Source organism: Salmo salar, chromosome ssa10, assembly GCF_905237065.1.
Source record: "Salmo salar chromosome ssa10, Ssal_v3.1, whole genome shotgun sequence".
Taxonomy (NCBI): domain Eukaryota; kingdom Metazoa; phylum Chordata; class Actinopteri; order Salmoniformes; family Salmonidae; genus Salmo; species Salmo salar.
In genome coordinates, this window is record NC_059451.1 from 23,877,250 (window position 1) to 23,899,818 (window position 22,569).

At 47.5% G+C, this 22,569-nt stretch overlaps 1 protein-coding gene across 1 annotated transcript in view; it reads right to left on the reverse strand.

Moving 5' to 3' along the window:
- Positions 1-22,569, reverse strand: part of colgalt2b (collagen beta(1-O)galactosyltransferase 2b) — a 37,335-nt gene that overhangs the window by 3,531 nt on the left and 11,235 nt on the right. Inside the window, exons 2-11 of the mRNA XM_014216471.2 lie at positions 12,805-12,915; positions 12,513-12,630; positions 11,980-12,114; positions 11,582-11,786; positions 10,191-10,310; positions 6,018-6,091; positions 2,220-2,326; positions 1,939-2,071; positions 1,689-1,816; positions 1,373-1,579 (exon numbers count right to left, since the gene is read on the reverse strand). Of these exons, the coding sequence (XP_014071946.1) occupies positions 1,373-1,579; positions 1,689-1,816; positions 1,939-2,071; positions 2,220-2,326; positions 6,018-6,091; positions 10,191-10,310; positions 11,582-11,786; positions 11,980-12,114; positions 12,513-12,630; positions 12,805-12,915 (1,338 nt within the window). The remainder of the gene's footprint in view (positions 1-1,372; positions 1,580-1,688; positions 1,817-1,938; positions 2,072-2,219; positions 2,327-6,017; positions 6,092-10,190; positions 10,311-11,581; positions 11,787-11,979; positions 12,115-12,512; positions 12,631-12,804; positions 12,916-22,569) is intronic.

Consider the following 22,569-nt stretch of genomic DNA (forward strand, 5'->3'; position numbering starts at 1 on the left):
ACATCGACTCGGTTCAGGTACCTTCTGTATATAGCCAAGTTATCATTCATTAGTCATTGTGTATTTATTTGTTGTGTTATTATTTTGTATATATTTTTCTCTCTGCGTTGTTGGGATGGGCCCTGTTTACAAAGCATGTGACATATAAAAGTAGATTTCATTTAATTGAATTTTATTACACACACACACACACGCACGCACGCACGCACGCACGCACGCACACACACACACACACACACACACACACACACACACACACACACACACACACACACACACACACACACACACACACACACACACACACACACACACACACACACAGTCTCTCCCTGTCCATCTCTCCCCACCCCCATGCTCAGCTCTGGATCAATGGGAATCCTGTCCCTCTCACCAGTAGCAGGAAGAACCATTCCGGACCCACATTCCTCGGAGAACCAGAGTGAGGGAAAGAGAGAGGGAGAGGAAGAGAGACGGGAAGAGAGGGGAGGACAGAGGGGAAAATGCAAAGAGGGGTAGGAAGAGTGAGGGAAAAAGAGGTGGGAGTGGAAAGGGCGGAGAGGGTTAGGAGAGAGGTGAGAGAAAAGGGGCAGGGGAGCAAGGAGAGGCAGAGGGCAGGGTGTCAGAGACAGAGACGGGGCTAAGAGGTGGAGAGAGGGGTAGAGCAGGATTCCCCCAGGAGGAAGCAGACAGATAGGGAACCATTGTGTGTCCTACGAGGGACACCTTACCCATTGATCCTTGGGAACTTTCCATGGCCTGTGGGTAAGGGACTCACTCCATACAGGAGAGAGAGAGGGGGAGACAGAGATGAATAGAGAGTGAGAGAGAGGAAGAGAAAATGAGGAGGCAAGAGAGAGATGGCGTGGGGAAAGGTGTTGAAGAGAATGAGTGAGTGAGAAAGAAGAGGAAGACGGGGACATGCTGGTGTACCTCTAAAACAGCACTCACCATACCATAGAGTCTATATGGAGGCTATATAAACACATGTATTTTTGCCTATGTATGCATTATTGTGCGTCACACTTCATTTTCGTTGTAATTGATTGTCTAGTCTGTTTCTAGTCTCTGTGTTTGTCTGTCTGACTTTGACTGTCGAAAAGTGACTCTGTCTGCATCTTCTCCGTGTTTGTTTCTGCACTCCTCTGCTTACAATGTAAATGCTGTTATAAATGTAGATGCTGAAGTAAGTCTGTCCTTCATGCAGATGGTATCTCAATACGAGTCTGTTTGTCTTTCTGTCTCTAGCAGTCTTTCTATGCACTTCCCTGTCCCTCTGTCTGTCCCCGTCGGTTCTCCTGTCCGTTCCCTGTCTGTCCGTCCCTCTGTCTGACCCCCTACCTGTCCCCGTCTGTGTCAGCCAGTCACTTACTTGGGGTGTTTGTTGAACATGACAGGGAGGAACTCATCGACAGGTAACATCTTGCTGAAGGCCTGAGCAGCCAGCAGCTTCCTGGCACCCTGCGCTGACAGGGCATAGCCCAGCGTCCAATAAGAGTAGTCAGCCTCCACCAGGTTATTAACCCCTTCCACCGAATGCTCCGGCTGGTGCACCTGCATACGCTTACGCCCAACATAGCTGCAGGAGAGAGCGAGAGAGAGAGAACGATAGATGGAATGAATTATACATAACCCCAAAATTTAGAATTACACATCATAACAATGCTACTTGTAGACTTATTTCTTACATGAGATCCCAGTCCAGCTGGGCCTTCTCTACTTCCTCTATGATGGTCATCATTCGTCTCTTAAACCTGGGCTCAAAGCGCACATCATCCTCCAGCACCAGCACCTTGGAAAGACCACGCTCCACCATCTGACAACAGCACAGAGAATAGGTCTGAGGTCACAAATCCGCAAGAGGACACAACCACTGAGAGGATAGGGGATCTGCATCCATCCATCTATCGTAAGGATAGTATGGTTAGTTCAGCGTACCTGTACCCAGGTGGAGTGGTGGCTGAGGAAGCAGCCTATCTCTCCTCTGGTTAAAACACGGCCAGAGTACGGGTCCTTATAACCTGGAATCATCTCTATACCCAACGCCTGCAGCTGAGAAGAGTTCAGAGCCCTGAGAGAGAGAGAAGGAGAGTGAGAGAGAGAGAAAGAGAGGGATTGTGATCGATGAACAGAGAACTCATTTAAACCATAGTGTCCCATGCAGCTATGCAGTCCTGTGTGTGTGTGTGCGTGTGCGTGTGTGTGTGAGAGAGACCTACTTGCCGTCCACTGCGTCAGTGAGGGTGGCCTGCAGACCCAGAGAGGCCATGGTGCTCAACATCCGCTGTCTCCTGTCCAGACGACGTTTCAGATTGATCAGGAATATCTGAAACGAAGGGAGGGAAGGAAGGGGGAGAGAGGGAGTGAGCAATCAGGAGGAAGAGGGGAAGTAATCCGAGTAGGAAAGTTGAGTTGGAAAAAAGGGGAGAGACACGGGGGTAATGGATGAAGGAACAGGAAGTAAGAGCAGGAAAGGGAGGGGGAGAAATAAATGTCACATCACTATAAATAGTTCCTCTAAACCAGGGGTGGGCAATAAATTAGGCTCGAGGGCCACATTGGGATCTCAGAATTAAGTGAAGGGATGCAGAGAATTTTTTCGGACCTATTTGTTTTGCAAAAGCAATTTGTGGGCCAGAAAAAAGGGCAGTTATTTGAAAACTTGTAGTTCCATTATAATTTCTACATACTTTCTATCTGGTTTCAGATGTTCAGGAGTGGCCTGGTGTCACGTCTACACCCACTCCTCCCCTCCGGCGCTCAACGTCACCGGTTTACTAACCACCGGTCCTGGCAACCATATTTACGCACACCTGGCATCAATCATTACGCATACCTGCGCTTCATCATGAGGCACACCTGGATTCCATTACGTCACTCATTACCTCCCCTTTATCTGGCATTCCCCAGGCAGTATTGACTATGTGTTTCATGTCTGTACGCTACTCTTGTTTCTTGTATTGTGCCATGTTCCATTTATTATTAAACTCACCACCTGCACTTGCTTCCCGACTACCAGCGTCTCCGTTACAGAATACTGCCTCAACAAATGGAAGCAGCAGGAAATCAGGACATCTTCCAGATGGTTGATGAACAGGGATACCTACTTCGTCAACACCACGACTAGCTGGTGCAACTGGGGAAAGGCTATGTAAGATGTGCTTCAGTCTTCAATGTCTCGAACATACCAGAGAGGTGTTGCCTTCAATTAGTGGAGAATACTCTGCCAGCACACCAGTCCATGTAACAGTCCGCCCAGGTCAGCGATGCCCTTCTGTCCCTCCTAGATGGATATGACGAAACCCCATCTAAATGCCGTGGCTCCCTATTCCAGTGCTCCCTCTATTTTGCACAACAGATGGGAACCCCAACCACTGAAAGGTCCAAGGATGCCACGGTTATTTCTCTGCTGACTGGGTGGGCGTTGGAGTGGGCTATGGCTGTCAAGGAGAGGAGGAGCTGGATTCGTATAAAGGGTTCATGGCTCTGTTCAGAGGTATCTTCGATCATCCACCGGAGGGCAGAGAGGGGGGTGGGCACCTATTCCAACTATGTCAGGATGACCAGACTGCTGCAGAGTACTCACCTTCCGGACTGTAGCAGTAGCCAGCAGATGGAATGAGCCGGCGCTCTGTACGCTATTCAGAGGAGGACTGCACGAGGAGGTCCAGACGGAACTGGCATGTCAAGATGACAACCTCTCCTTGGACGTACTCATCGCGATGGCCATCTGTCTGGACAACCTACATTGGGAGCATCGGTACCCTCGTCAGTTCTCTCCCTCCCTCAGTGACCACTCTGTATCAGATTCTGAACCCATGGAGGTAGGGGTCACACGCCTCCCTGTGGCTGAACGACGTAGACGGAAACAGCTGGGGCTCTATCCCTATTGTGATCAAGGAGGGCACCAGCTTCAGCATTCTCCGGTATATCCTAACTCGGGATCCACGAGAGTAGAGAGACGGTCATGTGATCTTCTACCTCCTGGGGCAGCTGTGTGTATCCCATCTGCATCATTTTCTGCCAGACCCTTGTGTCAATCTACAGTGCTAGTGGATTCCAGTGCTGTGGGTAACTTTATTGACCAGGCCCTTGCCTCCTCTCTCAACATCACCTCATACCCACTCTCCTCTCCGTTTCCTGTTCAAGCCCTGGATAATTGATCACTATGATCCGGAACCATTGCACACATCACCACACCCCTCACCCTCACTGTGGAGTCCACTCATCAGGAAAACATTCCATTCTAACAATTAGTGCTCCAGTTCACAAGATCATCCTCGGCCTCCCATGGCTCCAATGCCGTAAACCCACCATCTCATGGTCGAAAATTAAAATCACGGACTGGGCACCCGAATGCCGGAGGACCTGCCATCTCTCTTGAGTCGTATCCCCTGTGGTCTGGGACGTAGATCTGGACATTTGCCAGGCTCTGGAGAGGGAACCCGCAGCCACTACCTATCCTCCTGAGCGCATCTACATTCCCACGGGGATAAGGGAGCGGCTGTTGACCTGGGCACACACAGCTGCCATCACTGGACATCCTGGGATCACCCGTACTATTCAATCTCTCTCCGAGAAGTATTGGTGGCCCACCTTGGCGCAGGATGTTGTTCGTTACGTCAACTCATGTTCTGTGTGTGCCCAAACTAAGTCCCCGTCCGGCACGCTCCAGCAGGGGAACTCCTTCCCTGGTCTCATCTGTCCATTGACTTTGTTACCGATCTCCCCTTTGACGGTTTCACCACCCTTCTGGTGGTTGTGGATAGACTTTCAAAATCATGCCGGTTTATTCCACGCTCTGGTTTCCCTACAGCTCTCCAGGTCGCTGAGGCACTGTTCCAGCAGGTTTTCTGGCACGATGGCCTTCCAGAGGACATCGTCTCTGACCGTGGACCACAATTCCCGTCACGGGTATGGAGGGTTTTTATGGAGTAACTGGGGTTCAGTCAGCCTCACTTCCGGGTACCGACCTCAGTCCAACGGGCAGGTGGAGAGGATGAACCAGGAGCTGGGGAGGTTCCAGAGGAGTCTCTGCCAGGACTGGCCGGGGGAGTGGGCCCGACTCCTTCCCTGGGCGGAATACGCCCAGAATTCATTACGTCACTCCTCCACCGGGCTTACTCCCTTCCACTGTGTCCTGGGTTATCAGCCGGTCCCGCAAGAAGCTGAGCCCCTGGTTTGTGGGGCCGTTCAAAGTTCTCCGGAGGGTCAACGAGGTGACGTATAGGTTACAGCTTCCCAGTGACTACTGTATCTCACCTTCTTTTCATGTCTCCCTTCTCAGGCCGGTGGATCCTGGTCCCCTGGCTGATGCTGTCCTCCACGACACCCCTCCGCCCCCCTTGGACGTCAAGAGGTCCCGCCTATGCTGTCAGATCCCTACTAGACTCCCAACGTTGTGGGGGTCGGCTCCAGTACCTGGTGGACTGGGAGGGGTACAGCACAGAGGAGCAGTGTTGGGTTCCGCTGGAGGACATTCTTGATCCCAACATTAGCCGTGATTTCCATCTTCACAGCCTGGACCAGCCCGCTCCTCGTCCTCGGGGCTGTCCCTCTGGGAGGGTTACTGTCACGTCTACTCAGGCTCCTCCCCTCCCCCTTCGGTGTTGCCGGTTTACTAACCACCGGTCCTGGCAACCATCATTGCACACACCTGCGCTTCATGAGCCATACCTGGACTGCATTACCTCACTCATTAACTCCCCTTTATCTGGCACTCCCTTAGGTTCATTCCCCAGGCAGCATTGACTGTGTTTCATGTCTGTATGCTACTCTTGTTTATTGTATTGTTCCGTTTATTATTAAACTCTCCACCTGCACTTGCTTCCCGATTCCCAGAATCTTTTACACCTGGGTAGTTTTTTTTTAACCCCAAATAATAATTCCCCCACAAATGTGTGTCTATATATATATATACTTAAACCTCCTCCGGGCCAGATTGAATGGTCTCGTGGGCCGGGTCTGTATACTGCCCACCCCTGCTCTAAACAGTCAGGGCCAGTGTCTTACTGTACCTCATCAAAGCCCATCTTGTCCTGCGGCATCTCGGGATTGTACAGGTACTCTGAGGGTGCTATGTTGTGATCAACTGTAGAAACAGGAGTTAGAGTTAATATAGCAGAGTGGGATCAGAGAGAGTATTTCCTCTAGGGTCAAACTGGTTTGTTTCCCATTATCATGAGCGAGAGAAATGCTGAGGGAGGAAGGAAAGAACTAGAGTTGGAAGAGGCGAAGCGAGAGGGTTTAGTCTGCCCATGACAATAAGACCACGAAGTGAGAAATTGTGGTCAGTGTCAAATTTGGTCAACAAAAAATGTCCTACTTGAGGCTTATTTGATTGAATAGATGTTTCGTGATGGTTAGGTAATCAATGTTCTGTTTGTCTGTTGCCAGTTCATCTTGTCAAGCTTACCAGCGTGTTTTCCGAGTTCCTGTTTTTCCTAGTCCACCCGGTTTTGACCTCTTGCCTGTCCTGACACTGAGCCCACATGCCTGACCATTCTGCCTGCCCCTGACCTCGAGCCTGCATGCTGCCCTGTACCGTTTGGACTCTGACCTGGTTATGAACTCTTGCCTGTGCTCGACCTGCCCCTTGCTGCTCAATAAATATCAGAGACTCGAACCATCTGCCTCCTGTGTCTGCATCTGGGTCTCGCCTTACGTCGTTATAGTACGAACTGGCCATGACTAACCCAGCAGATGTAGACCAGCTCAGTCACGCTGTCTCCCTGCAGGGAGCCACCATTAAAAAACATGAGGAGCTTCTCCTCATTGAATCCCCTCACGTCCCTGTTATGTTGGAATTTTCTTGGCTTCAAAAGCACAATTCCGTTATTAACTGGACCACGGGTTCAATCCTAGGTTGGAGCCCATTCTGTCACTCCCACTGCCTTAAAGCGGCGCAGCCGCCCCCAAGACGTCCTCCTCGGGGTTTAAGTAAAGCCTCGGATTTCTCTACTGTTCCCACAGAGTACCATGATCTCTTGGAGGTATTCAACAAGGCTCGTGCTACCTCTCCACATTGTCCCTATGATTGTGCCATTGACCTCCACCCGGACACCACACCGCCTCGAGGTCGGCTATATTCCCTATCCGGCCCCGAGACCAAGGCCATGGAGGAGTACATTGAGGACTCTCTGGGTGCTGGGAGCATTCATCCTTCTGCATCACCTGCCAGCGCAGGACTTTTCTTTGTGGAAAAGGACAAGACCGTGCGTCCATGCATCGACTACTGGGGCCTCAATGACATCACGATTAAGAATCGTTAGCCCCTGCCACTCCTCTCCTCTGCTTTCATACCTCTCCAGGGGGTTACCATCTTTCCAAGTTGGACCTTCGGAATATCTACCATCTCGTTCGGATACGTGAGGGGGACGAGTTGAAGATGCCTTTCAACACGGCCAGTGGACACTATGAGTATCTGGTCATGCCGTTTGGGCTCACCAACGCCCCTGCTGTTTTCCAGGCCCTGGTCAACAATGTGATCCGTGACATTCTGCATTGTTTTGTGTTTGTCTACCTCGACGACATCCTTGTCTTCTCCCGGTCTGCCCAAGAACACGTCCGACAAGTCCTTCAGCGCCTCCTGGAGAACCAGTTGTTTGTGAAGGCTGAGAAGTGCGAGTTTCACCGCTCTACTATCTCCTTTCTGGGATACATCATCGCTGAAGGAAATGTCCTGATGGATCCTGAAAAGGTGAGAGTGGTGGTGCATTGGCCCCAACCCACGTCCAGAGTGCAACTGCAACGTTTCCTGGGGTTTGCTAATTTCTACAGCCGCTTCATCCAGGGCTACAGGACCCTGGCGGCTCCCCTCTCTACACTCACTTCTCCCAAGGTACCGTTCACATGGTCCCCAGAGGTTGACAGGACTTTTGTGGATCTTAAGCATTGGTTCACTACTGTCCCCATCCTCGTCCATCCGGACCCATCTCGTCGGTTTGTGGTTGAGGTCGATGCTTCTGATGTTGGAGTGGGGGCCATCCTGTCCCAGCAATCTGCCCAGGACCAAAAGCTCCATCCCTGTGCTTTCCTGTCCCATCGTCTCAACTTCGCTGAGAGAAACTACGACGTAGGTAACCACAAACTTCTGGCGGTTAAGATGGCGCTGGAGGAGTGGAGGCACTGGCTGGAAGGTGCGGAACATCCATTTTGGTTTGGACCATAAGAATTTGGAATATCTCCGCACAGCCAAGTGTCTTAACTCTAGACAGGCCCGTTGGGCTCTGTTATTCACCAGGTTCAACTTCACCATCTCCTACCGCCCAGGGTTTAAGAATGTGAAGCCAGATGCTCTCTCTCGCCTGTACAGTTCCGCTGCCACACCCACTGACTCTGAGACCATCCTCCTTACCTCATGCCTTGCAGCTTCAGTTGTCTGGGGTATTGAGACCCTGGTACGCAACGCACAACGGTCCCAAACGGACCCTGGAGGGGGCCTGGCTAACCGGATGTTTGTCCCTGATTCGGCCCGGTACCAGGTCCTGGAATGGGCTCATTCCTCCAGGCTTACCTGTCCTCCTGGCTCCTGTCAAACCCTGGCCTTCCTCTGACAACGCTTCTGGTCGCCTACTATGGTTCCTGATGCCTCTGCCTTAGTCACTGCATGCACGGTATGTGCCAAGAATAAGATTCTGCGGAAAGCTCCGCTGGGCCTCTTTCAACCACTGCCTGTTCCTCATTGCCCCTGGTCCCATATTTCTCTGGATTTTGTCACTGGGCTTCCTCCGTCTGATGGCAACACCGTCATCCTGACAGTAGTGGATCGGTTTTCCAAAGCCGCCCATTTCATTCCTCTCCCCAAACTACCCTCAGCTCATGGTGCAGCACATCATCCAGATCCATGGACTCCCAGTGGACGTGGTCTCCGACCGGGGTCCTCAGTTCTCTTCCCGGCTCTGGAAGGGGTTCTGCACCCTTATTGGGTTGTCGGCCAGCCTGTCCTCCAGATATCATCCCCAGTCCAACGGCCAGTCGGAGCGAGCGAACCATGACCTGGAAACAACACTACGGTGCCTCGTCTCAAGCAACCCCACTACCTGGAGCCAACAACTTGTCTGGGTGGGGTATGCCCGGGAACACTCTTCCCTGTTCGGCCAGTGGACTCACCCATGGAGCACTCGAATGGGGAATCAGCCCCCGCTCTTCCCTGAGCAAGAACAGGAAGTCAACATACCCTCAGGCGGCTCTTCTCAAGACCAACTCCAGGTATCGTCGACAAGCGGACCGCTGCTGGACTGTCACACCCTGATCTGTTTCACCTGTCCTTGTGATTGTCTCCACCCCCTCCAGGTGTCACCCATCTTTCCTATTACCCTCAGTGTATTTATACCTGTGTTCTCTGTTTGTCTGTTGCCAGTTCGTCTTGTCAAGTCAACCAGCGTGTTTTCCGAGTTCCTGTTTTTTCTTGTCTGTTTTTTCTAGTCCTCCCGGTTTTGCCCTCTTGCCTGTCCTGACACAGAGCCCGCCTGCCTTACCATTCTGCCTGCCTCTGACCTCAAGCCTGCCTGCCGCCCTTTACCCTTTGCACTCTGACCTGGTTATAAATTCTTGTCTGTCCTCGACCTGCCTCTTGCTTGCCCCTTGTTGCTCAATAAATATCAGAGACTCAAACCATCTGCCTCCTGTGTCTGTATCTGGGTCTCGCCCTGTGTCGTTATAACGAATGCACTGATATAAATGGACGCAAGTGGCATTTCGTCAACTTGAAAAAACAACTTCATATTGGAAATCATTTTCTTAAGAACTAGATGACACGAGTACTGTAGTCAACGGTAATGTTTTGTTTTGTGCGGATGAAGGCATCACGACAGAATGAACTGACGCCCAGATTGTGTATCTGCTCTCTAATAGACTGGAATAGTCAATGCCTCTTCCCGCCATCTTTGAGGACATGTATTTCCATTGTTAGAGTGGTCACTTGACTATCTTGTCAATATAATAGATAATCTTTGGAGTTAGTAAAGCACTGCAGCAGGCCTGAGACAGAAAGAACTAGTGATGGGCTATAGATACTTAAGCTATTGACTGCAATTCCGGTGATAAGCGTAAGGGTTAAGGATAGGTTTTGGCTTAAGGGTTAGGGTTAAGTTCAGGGTTAAGGCTGGGTCAGTGTTAGTGGACCATGTGTAGGGGACTGTGTTATTTAGAGAGGTGTGTGTGTGTTTGTCATAGGTGTGTGTGCTTACTCATGGCCTCAGCGATGGTGTGTGTGAAACTCTCCTTCTCGTCGTCAACATTCTGCGAGGCCTTCAGAGGAACCGGCAGGAAGCCATAGTGCTCTCTGTTACACACGTACATCTGCACATCTGGAAACAAACACAGTCACACAGAGTTCATCAAAAACACACTGATACACACATACACCTGGACATCTGGAAACAAACACTGCTATACACAAACACTACCATGATTGTATCGCCGAAGTACATGCTGGTAGACAGCCTACAGACTCGCACAGCTAAACATACACAATGTCTCATATAACCACAGTATTTAAAGGAAGATACAGTAAGCACAAGGATATACAACTGACGGAATATATACAACAATGTCCTGGCCTTGTGATTTGAAGCAATCCAGAGCAATTTTTTGGGAGAGGCTGGTGATCCTCTGTGGCCGAATCACGCTCTCTGTTGTCGTGTTTTGAAGGATTGTATTTGTTTTTGTGTAGACAGGAGTAGTTGTATGGTTTTGGCGAGTTCAATTCGGTTTACTTTGGCTTCCGCAGGCCTATTGGACAACTAGGGTTTTGTGTCTAAGTAACTTAGCCACTTTAGTGTACATACATACCATGTCTACATATTCATTCAATAACATGTACCATTTGTGGGTATTAGGGCCTCTTCTGAAAGGTAACTAAGAACTCAATATCTGACAGGTTCAATCACTCATGATCAGTATCATTCTGTGGTCACTGGTCATCATCATATTCCTGTAGCATTTCAGATGGTTATTATCTATGCTTAGAGCACGTCAATGGTTGTATTGAATTGTTTAATGCCCTAACCAAATGGAAGAAACACTTAAACAACATGGCCGTGTGTGTGTGCATGCGTGTGAGAGAGAGACAGAGAGATGTGAGTGTGTGACATTACTGTGTTTTTAGCACGTGTTTGTGCATTCCTGTTATGTGTGTAATAGTTCTGCTTGTACTCTACCGATCATTAGCCACAACAAATAAATCAAATCAAGTGATATTGGTCACATACACGTGTTTGCGGGTGTAGCGAAATGCTTGTATAATTACACACATTCAGTCAAGTAATTAAGTCACACATCTGGTGTCAATTACCCAGCCTGCCTTGTTTCCCACATTTAAACACCTGATCGGTTATTTTGTAAAACATGCCTTCAGCACAATTCAGTACTAGCAGATGTTTCTGAACCAGGCTATATGACTCTAAGCTTACACAGTTGGTGTGTGGGTGGGGTTGCTATAGTGTGAGGGCTATGTTTTACAACACATCCAATAACATGGACTAGGATTTGGTTTCTGGACAGGCTCATGGTGACCACACGTGGCGGGGTTGAAGAGATGGGGGGCGATTGGGGGTGGGGGTGTGTGTTGAACTCTGACCTGCCTGCCGGGCAGAGAAGGAGAACACCATGATGTCATCGAAGGCCCAGCTGTAGTCAGGGTGAGGGGGGTAGAAGGCCAGCTCCCTGCTGGCGCCACGCCTCAGGTCCAGCAGGAAGGTAGAATGCACCATGGGTACAGCGAAGCAACCCAGACGCTTCCACTCCCTGATTGGCTGGTAGTCAGGGGTACGTTTGTAGTAACCCTGGGGGAGAGATGGAGAGAAATGGAGAGGGAGAAAGATGAAGATAGAAGGAGACAGAGAGAGAATTTACAATGTGAAGGGCTTAGGGGTACAGAGTGCTATGAGGTCCCAAATGGTAATTGGAATGACTTTAATTGCCAAAGTGAAGAGGTGACAAAGAGAGTAATGATGGGGTCTCTATTAGGCTGTTTACCTGTGGGGTGATGCCACACCAGAAGTTAGAGTAGAGAGAGCGTGACTCTAGCATGGGAGCTACCAGAGTCAGGTTCTCAGCCATGAGCAGGTTGAGAATCTTTGGGTTGGTCAGCAGGTTATCACCGTCTGCAAACTAGATACGGAGAGAGACAGAGCAGGATACCGCATAAACACACAGAATGTAATCTAACAAACATCTAGTATTGCAGGTATACAGTCTCATGAAACCAGAGACAGAAAGCAGGTGTCATCATTCACATACAATAATAACTAATGTTACACTGAAATGTAACACATGTAATCTGGAGACACCTGAAACCCCACCTCTTTAAGGAATACCTGGGATAGGATAAAGTAATCCTTCTAACCCACCCTCCCCCCCCAAAAAAAGATATAGATGTACTATTGTAAAGTGGTTGTTCCACTGGATATCATAAGGTGATTGCACCAATTTGTAAGTCGCTCTGGATAAGAGCATCTGCTAAATGACATAAATGTAATCTCATAGGTATATTATGAACTGAGTCTCACCAGTATGTAATCTGCCCAGCGTTCCCGTGCTGCCTTAAGAGCAGCCTGCCTCAGTTTCATCACATGGTTGAAGCGGGACGGAGGCCAGTGCTTGGGCCCCCACTCATCAGTATATGACCTGAGGGCAGGACAAAGAGCTTCACTTTCAGTGTCTCATATTCACCATGCACTGATGAGCAGTGAACTTCAAAGATGTAGAAAATGAAAGAATGTGAACCAGACTAGATGGTGTGGTGAGATGCTCTGAGTGTGGGGAGGGGAGGTTGGCTGGGAGGGGGTAAAGTACACTTACTTGGGCTCCTCCATAGGTCTCCACTCCACATAGTGGTACTGGTCCTGAGCCTGCTTCAGCCACTCCCTCAGCATGGCTGTGCTGTTGTCCACACTGTGGTCTGTCGCTGCCCTGAGACACAACATATTATGGGACACTATATTAACACAACGTAATGCACAAACAAGGTAATGAAGTACCATCTCACTGTAGCCCTTTCCTGCAGTCAAATGACCAAATCCCCCTCTAGTGGCCTCATAGGTGGAGCGTTATTCATATTTTTCATTATTTAAAAAAAACTGCAGAAAATGTGGTGTTTCTATGTCAAACGGTTTTGTTATATTTCAGGCTTGTGTAATATAAAGTGTAATATTGTGATGCAAACTCGAAATTGAATACATTTAAACTCTATATCTGACATGATACAGGTGTCTTCTTTTTTTATGCTTAGAACCATGTGTATGAGGTGTACACGTTTGTTTGAAAGTAGATTTGTTTAAGACTACCAAGAAACACTTTGACCCTGATTTAGCCCACTCCAGTATTAAAAAAACCATGATGAGAGTGTCTACATAACACATCAAGGTAATGTGTCGACATGATACAGCAACATAGCTGATATACTGTGTGTATGATCAGAACACACCCACACACACAGTGTCCTGTGTAAATCAGGTCTGGCAGACAGTTTGGAAAGCTATAAGGTGGAAAGGCTGTAAGCACAAACCACAGAGAGTAAAAAGAGCAACAAACAAACAGGCCAGAGTGTACAGTACAGTACTGCAGCTGGAACACCTCTACCCTCCTTACTGACACTGCTGCCACTGTCTGCACACCGTTTGCCTGTCCTTACACACACCTACCCCAACTCTGTCACACACTCACCCTCTCTTTCTCACCCATGCTATCACACTATCACTTCTACAGAGTTGTGGCCTCACAGTAATAGCCTATGACCTTGAGAGGGTATCTATAGTACAACTTCAACACAAGTAAATCTAACCTGCTTCCCTCTCTCTCTGCACCTAATACAGTATGTGCTTAATGGAGGAAAGGTCAATAGAGAGAGAGCGAGGCCAGTGTATCTTTAGAGGTCGCAGTGCCACTGCTGGCACACACACTCACACACTGGAGTTTTCCACTGCTGGCACACACACTCACACACTGGAGTTTTCCACTGCTGGCACACACACACACACACACACACACACACACACACACACACACACACACACACACACACACACACACACACACACACACACACACACACACACACACACACACACACACACACACACACACACACTGGAGTTTTCCACTGCTGGACAACACACACACACACACACACACACACACACACACACACACACACACACACACACACTGGAGTTTTCCACTGCTGGCTGTAATATTCCCGGCCATAACCTCTCCAGACAAACTCTCACCCTACTATGTTGGAGTGCAGACAGACCAGAGATAGCAGTGTACACATTTTACAAAACCGCTGCTAACACTGTCCACCGTGAGATAACACTGTAGAGAGAATTCATTACACACAGAGAGAGAGAGAGAGAGAGAGAGAGAGAGAGAGAGAGAGAGAGAGATTTCTCAGCAGACAGTTGTGACTTCGTATTAACAGCTAGACACTAACAGATTTCCAGACAGACAGCGCCAGTCCAGCTGGAGAGAGAACGTGGGCCTGAAGAACCACAGGGGCAATCATGGGGTTAATAACAGCCCTTTAACAATGTGTGTCCCAGTGTGTGTGTTCGTTCATGTTTGAGCCTGTGTAAGGAGGTATACAGAAAGGTACACACCGGTCTATATAACGTCCCACAGTTGACAGTGCATGTCAGAGCAAAAACCAAGCCATGAGGTTGAAGGAATTGTCCGTAGGGCTCTGAGACAGGATTGTGTGTGTTTTTGCGTTGTCATTATGGGGCATTGTGTGTAGATTGATGAGGGGGAAAAAATGATTTAATACATTTTAGAATAAGGATGTAACGTAACAAAGTGTCGAAAAAGTCAATGGGTCTGAATACTTTCCGAATGCACTGTACATGTTGTATGGTAATGTCAGCAGTGGTTTGTGTGTGTGTGTGTGTGTGTGTATGTGTGTGTGTGTGTGTGTGTGTGTGTGTGTGTGTGTGTGTGTGTGTGTGTGTGTGTGTGTGTGTTGCAGAGACATGGGAAGAGAGGTTTAATGAAATTAGCGAGTGGGTGTGTTTGCACATGAATGGGTATGTGGGCGTAAGCTGTTAAGGTAAAAACACCTGACTTGGAGGTAATGAATGCATGTGCATGTGCACTGTCTTTTACATGTTTTTTCAACCACAAAATTGCTGCAGGAAATACATATGTTGGTACATGACTTTTTCAAATGAAAGACATAGCTCTGGGATTTGAATAGGCGTGGATCTGTGAAAAGGTCCAAAACAGAGGAGCTTGGATATGTTCTGTATATGAGGATGCGTGTATGTGCAGGTGTGTGTGTGTGTTCTGCGAGTGCGCATTCTGGAGCATGTGTTTGAGTGTCATTACTTAGTTCCCTTGTCGTATTCCTTATACGAGTCAGTGAGGTCACACTGACAAATATGTCAGAAGGATTGTATCTCATACCTTAGGAAAAAGTAAACCTATTTAGTAAATTCCTCACCATGCTCATTAAAACACAAACAAACAGATGACCACACTAAGGTTTGCTTTCCACATTCCCCACTAAAATGTTAACACAATTCTAGGAGGAGCCTATTCAACCATATAGCAGTTGAAGGTTTCTGACTGATCTTCATTCTTCACTAAGCCCCTCTGAGCCTTAACACACAGCTCACAGGAGAGGGGGGGGGTACAGGCAGAGGATAGGCAGGCACACAGCCTGAGATGTCTATCTTTCACTTTTGTGTCTCTTCCTACAGTTTTTTGAGGTGAATCTCCATCATTCCATCTCCTCTCTCCATCTCCTATTCCACACATGCATGTCCTGTTTCCAGGAGGATCTATCCTTTCCAGGCCTCTCAATTTCCTCTCCCCAGCCAGGGAGTGTACAGAGCAGCAGCTTGAGTCCCTGTGTGTCCCCTGTCTCCCAGGCTGCCTGGTCATCCCCACATCCCCCTAACCACACTCACATGCACTGCAGCCAAGCCTGGAAGTCAATGGCAATGATGTGCGAATGGAAAAAATGAATGTGCTTGTGGGATACTGTGTATATCTTAAAGTGTATTTATCAGTGCACATAGTGCCCGTGTCTTAGCGCTTCTATGAATGTGTGTGTACTGTACATGTGAGAGAGAGTGTTGAAGTGTCAACTCCTGCTATGTTTTGTAGGTGTTTAACCCTTTACACTAGTGGGAATTGGCCTATATGGATAGGGCTAAATATACATGTTTCTGACAGAAGAAATATGAAAAGCATATGCAGACACATGGTAGAAATTACAAGAGAACAGTTTGGAGATTATGGGGAAATTATTAGACCGAAGTTGAGGAGAGTTCACCTGACACAAGACTGAATACAAACATTACACTGTTGATTTATATGTGCATTTTACATTTACTGTACTTTTCACCGTATTTGTTGATAACGAAATCTGAAAATACTCTGGATACATTCAGTAACACGATAAGAATATTCCTGGAAAATGTGAGGTAGGTGAAACGTAAGGGGAAAAAATGACAAGGGTTTGAGTGAGAGGACTAACTGGGGACTCCAAGTGGTCACAAACCTCTCCATCGTGTGCACAGTTCCTAAGTCATTTCACTGCACTTTTATGACTCAAAGAAGAGTCTTCAACAAGCACACTTGTAGTTGTTTTGAACACAACACTATCCCCACCATCACACAATTATGGTTGTTGTTTACGCAATCCAAAAACGGCCATTTTAAATCTCAGTCTGGGTCAGGTGAGCATCATTTCAAAGCTTGTTCTATTGCCAACATGACTAGCTACGTTTTAAAAATGATCTTACAGTGTTAGGCTTTCACAGGGCAATTCAAAGAAGCAGATCGTCATTTTGGTGCGCATAGAAAGGAGTCATGAGTTAATTCAGGTGCGTGTTCCATGGCGAATGTTCTTCACAATATACAATCATAGGCTCATTCTGTTCAGAACAACCCAGGGTATGACACCATGTCATCACACATATTGATCATAAACGTTGACACTGTATATGAGATGAGTTTTATGATATGGAAATGTGAAGTGCTCTTGACTTAGAGCATTTTCCTCACTCAGACAACAAAACATTTGCAAAAGTTGCCCAATTAGTGGGAGGGATGGGGGCAACTTCTTGTCGCATGGAGTGATCAAGTTCAAAACAGCCGTCAGTCAAAACCCATACAGAGCTGTGAAGCGCAGAGCCATTTATAGCATTTTACTGTACAGCTTCTCAGTGCCCAAATCTGCCATTTTCAACCCGTATACAAGTACGAGTGTAAAGGGTTAACAATCCAGGCTTTGAGGGTTTGGACTTAACACTGGTCCCACCCTCCTTCTTTTCACTCATCTCTCACTTTATTCATTCACGCTGCCCTCTTGGAAGTTTCCAGAAACTCTCCAGCTCATTATCTTCAGGCCCGGAGCACTGCATCTCTGCTTTCTTTCTTTATGATATGCATCTGGACAACACATGCTCCTAGGTTTCACCTACACATCCTTCCCCTCTCTTTCTCTCTCTCCATCCCTCTCTCCTTTATCTATGGGTCCCACCTGGACTGGCTATGCCATCATCAGTGAGGAAGGTATGATTAGCTGACAGTGACAGTGATCAATGGGAGGGGTCAGAAGGGTCACACCTGGTCCAAAAACACTCAACAAACACTTCAGTGAAAGTAACGAGGCCTAAAATCCTTCTAATGTATCTTGCTTTGACATACCCTCGTACTGTAACTAGTGTTAACAGATATGCATCACTCTGTCTAAATGGTGTGTGTGTGTGTGTGTGTGTGTGTGTGTGGGGGGGGGGGGTGAGACCTACTAGCCGAATTCCTCAGAACAGGCATTTCGTCAACTTGAAAAACAACTTCATATTGGAGTTGTGGCTGTTTACAAGTGTATCTGCTATCTAATAGACCAGAATGGTCTGGCCTCTTCCCGCCATCTTTGAGGACATGTATTTCCATTGTTAAAGTGGTCACTCGACTATCTTGTCAATATAATAGATCATCTTTGGAGTTAGTAGAGCACTGCAGCAGCCCTGAGACAGAAAGAACTAGTGATGGGCTATAGATACTTAAACTATTAACTGCAATTCCGGTGATTAGCGTCGGGGTTAAGGATAGGTAGCCGCCCTCCCCTCCCCAGGCTGACGTGGCTGAGGCAACGCATGCTGGCCTGGCAGGGAGGGGTGGCTGGGTGAGACCTACTAGCCAAATTCCTCAGAACATTCACAGTCAACACACGGCAGAATGGCCCATGCTCCTCCCCCTTAGAGCCTATACAGCACCTCATCCTCACACACATGACTTATCCATACACACTCTCAGTCAGGCCAAACAAGGTAACTTGCAAATATCATCTGTCAGAAGACTCTCTGTGTTCTTGCCCTCTGGGCTACCCACGCATACTTTTTACACACTTTCATCCATAAATTCACACTGTCGATTTCTACACACATTGAATGCCTTGCTCCCTAACATGCAATTTCTCACACTTAGTCACCCACATGAAATACACAGACAGCTTTGAAATATACACTGAGTGTACAAAATATTAGCAACACCTTCCTAATATTGAGTTGCACCCTCCCCTTTTGCCCTCAGAACAGCCTCAATTCATCAGGGCATGGACTATACAAAGATTCAAAAGCGTTCCACAGGGATGCTGGCCCATGTTGACTCCAATGCTTCCCACAGTTGTGTCAAGTTGGCTGGATGTTCTTAGGGCGGTGGACCATTCTTGATACACAATGGGAACTGTTGAGTGTGAAAAACCCAGCAGCGTTGCAGTTATTGACACAAACCGGTGCACCTGGCACCTACTACCATACCCCGTTCAAAGGCACTCTTTTGTCTTGTCCATTCTCCCTCTGAATCCATGTCTCAATTCTCTCAAGGCTTAAAAATCCTTCTTTAACCTGTCTCCTCCCCTTCATCTACACTGATTGAAGTGGATTTAACAAGTGACATAAATAAGGGACCATAGCCTTCACCTGGATTCACCTGGTCAGTCTATGTCATGGAAAGAGCAGGTGCTCCTTAATGTCTTGTACACTCAGTGTATTTGTCACTATCACTCTGAAGCATAAACGCTCTCATCCATCTTAATATGCTTTCTGAAAACCCTAACCTCTGTCTCACTGCACATCTAGATGAATAACCTACTCAGTCCTGTCTAGATCATTTCAAACTGATAGTAAATTATACAATCACAATGACTTTGCTTATCAGGGACAATAAGAAAGACAGATCGACTGAGAGAGAGAGAGAGAGAGAGAGAGAGCAAAGAGGTAGGGGGAGAGAGACGGGGGGGATAGAAGAGGGATGGATAGAGAGTGAGAGAGCATGAACAGCGGTAGTAAAGTGTGTCTCAGTGTTTAAGACAGGATGATGACACACAGACAGGCAGACTGACTGGGCTAAAATGGTATGAGCTCCTCTGGCCACTGTCCTGTCATCATTACATCCCTCAAAACACCTCTCTCTCTCTCTCTCATGTATTTTCTTGTCTTTCTGAAGAGAAATCAAATACTTTGTCTGGATAGCAGTTTATTTCAGCATTGGCCAGATCCATTGTTGCTGGGCTGCTTCCAGAACTATTAGGCAAGAGACAATCACTTCCATGCTAACAGGCCCTTCTAACTGAGCACTCTGCTCTGTTTCAGCTCTCCTTTGGGGATCCACTAACACATGGCCCAGGATGTTCTGAGTACAGCCACAACTCCTGGCAGGGGACATGGAGCTGTTTTCTCTGATGTCAGACATAGGTCTGGGAACAGTCCCATATCCTCTCAGGTTCTATGAGGGAACAACTGGTATTAACACTCCTCAGGTAAGAATGGTGTGTATAAATCATATCAGGAGTGTGTGTGTTCATATTATGTTGAGTGAGTTAGAAGGATGTTATGTTATGTTGTGTGAATAATGTAGTTCCTGTGACACTGAGCTACTCCCTAAGCATAAGTCTAGCCCAAGGCGATGGGAAATTTGGTATGGGATTGGTAATGGGAATCAGAAGGAGAGGCAGGGTACTGGCCAGCTGAGTAGAAACAGACACACACACACCACCACATGCAGACCCCAACGGACTGACACTGGGCCAGAGCACTGAGGATAATTAAACACACACTCACATACCAGCCATGTGCCAGTGATATGATCTAATGCACAGAGTGAGAGAGGGAAATCAAATCAAAGAGAGAAAGAGTGAGAGGGAAAAAGAGAGAGAGAGTGAGAGAGAGATGGGGAGAAGATGATACAGAGAAACCAAGAGAGAAAAAATCTGATATAATCATTTACATTCACAAAAGCCCCAATTGTCTGCTTCAAATTCAAAAAAACTTATCCTGTCTTCTTCCCCCTTTCCTTTCTGTGAAAAAAACACTCCCAAAAATGTCAAAGGATCTCCTGACATGGTCAAAAAGACATAAACCAAGGCCCTCATCCCCAGGCCTGACAGAAGAATTAGAACCATGAGATACCCTTCCAGATCCCACACTGCTATCATCCCTGACAGAAGAATTAGAACCATGAGATACCCCTCCAGATCCCACACTGCTATCATCCCTGACAGGAGAATTAGAACCATGAGATACCCTTCCAGATCCCACACTGCTATCATCCCTGACAGAAGAATTAAAACCATGAGATACCCCTCCAGATCCCACACAGCTATCAGGCCTGACAGAAGAATTAGAACCATGAGATACCCCTCCAGATCCCACACTGCCATCAGGCCTGACAGAATAATTAAAACCATGAGATACCCCTCCAGATCCCACACTGCTATCATCCCTGACAGAAGAATTAAAACCATGAGATACCCATCCAGATCCCACACAGCTATCAGGCCTGACAGAAGAATTAGAACCATGAGATACCCCTCCAGATCCCACACTGCTATCATTCCTGACAGAAGAATTAAAACCATGAGATACCCCTCCAGACCCCACACTACTATCAGGCCTGACGTGCCACAGTTGCACTCGGAGGTGGATCAAGGTTCTATACTCCCAGCAAGATTCTACACAGCACAATGGAATTCTAGGAGATCCCAGGGATGTGTGTGCTTTGGGGACCTTTAACAGAATGTGACTGGCAGAATTGGTGTTGTATATGGAGGATGAGGGCTGCAGTAGATATCTCAGATGGGGGGAGTGAGGCCAAAGAGGGTTTTATAAATAAGCATCAACCAGTGGGTCTTGCAAAGGGTATACAGAGATGATCAGTTTACAGAGGAGTATAGAGTGTCCTATAAGGAGCATTGGTGGCAAATATGATGGCCGAATGGTAAAGAACATCTAGCCGCTCGAGAGCATCCTTACCTGCCATCTATAAATGATGTCTCCGTAATCTAGCATGGGTAGGATGGTCATCTGAATCAGGGTTAGTTTGGCAGCTGGGGTGAAAGAGGAGCGATTACGATAGAGGAAACCAAGTCTAGATTTAACTTTAGCCTATAGCTTTGATATGTGCTGAGAGAAGGATAGTGCACCTTCTAGCAATACTCCCAAGTACTTGTATGAGGCGACTGACTACCTTAAGCTCTAAACCCTCAGAGGTAGTAATAACACCTGTGGGAATAGGGGCATTCTTCTTACCAAACCACATGGCCTTTGTTTTGGAGGTGTTCAGAAAAAGGTTAAGGGTAGAGAAAGCTTTGTTGGAAACGAAGAAAGCTTTGTTGTAGAGCATTTAACACAAAATCTGGGGAGGGGCCAGCTGAGTATAAGACTGTATCATCTGCATATAAATGGATGAGAGAGCTTCCTACTGCCTGAGCTATGTTGTTGATGTTTATTGAGAAGAGCGTGGGGCCTAGGATCGGGCCTTGGGGTACTCCCTTGGTGACAGGTAGTGGCTGAGACAGCAGATTTTCTGACTTTATACACTGCACTCTTTGAGAGAGGTAGTTAGCAAATCAGGCCAAAGACCCCACAGAGACAAGTCAATAAAAATAGCAGCACAACATTGCTTAGAATCAAGGACAATGGTGACATCATTGAGGACCTTTAAGGTTGCAGTGACACATCCATAACCTGAGCGGAAACCAGATTGGATACCAGAGAGAATACTACAGACATCAAGAAAGCCAGTCAGTTGATTATTGACACGTTTTCCCAACACTTTTGATAAACAGGGCAAAATAGAAATAGGCCAATAACAGTTGGATCAGCTTGATCTCCACCTTCAAATAAAGGATGAACCGTGGCTGCTTTCCAAGCAATGGGAACCTCCCCAGAAAGGAGAGACAGGTTAAAAAGATTGGAGATAGGCTTGGCGATGATAGGGGCAGCAACCTTAAAGAAGAAAGGGTCTAAACCATCTGACCCAGATGTTTTTCTGGGTTCAAGTTTAAGGAGTTCCTTTAGCACCTCGGACTCTGTGACTGCCTGCAGGGAGAAACTTTGTAACGGGCAGGGGAAAAAGATGGAGAAGCATCAGGGATAGTCGCATTAGAAGGGATGGGAGATGAGGAAATGTTCGACGGGCAAGGAGGCATGGCTTAGTCAAATAGGAATCCTGACTTAATGAAGTGGTGATTTAAAGAGCTCAGTCATGTGTTTCTTGTCAGTAACAACCACATTATCAACATTAAGGGACATGGGCAGCTGTGAGGCTGAGGGTTTA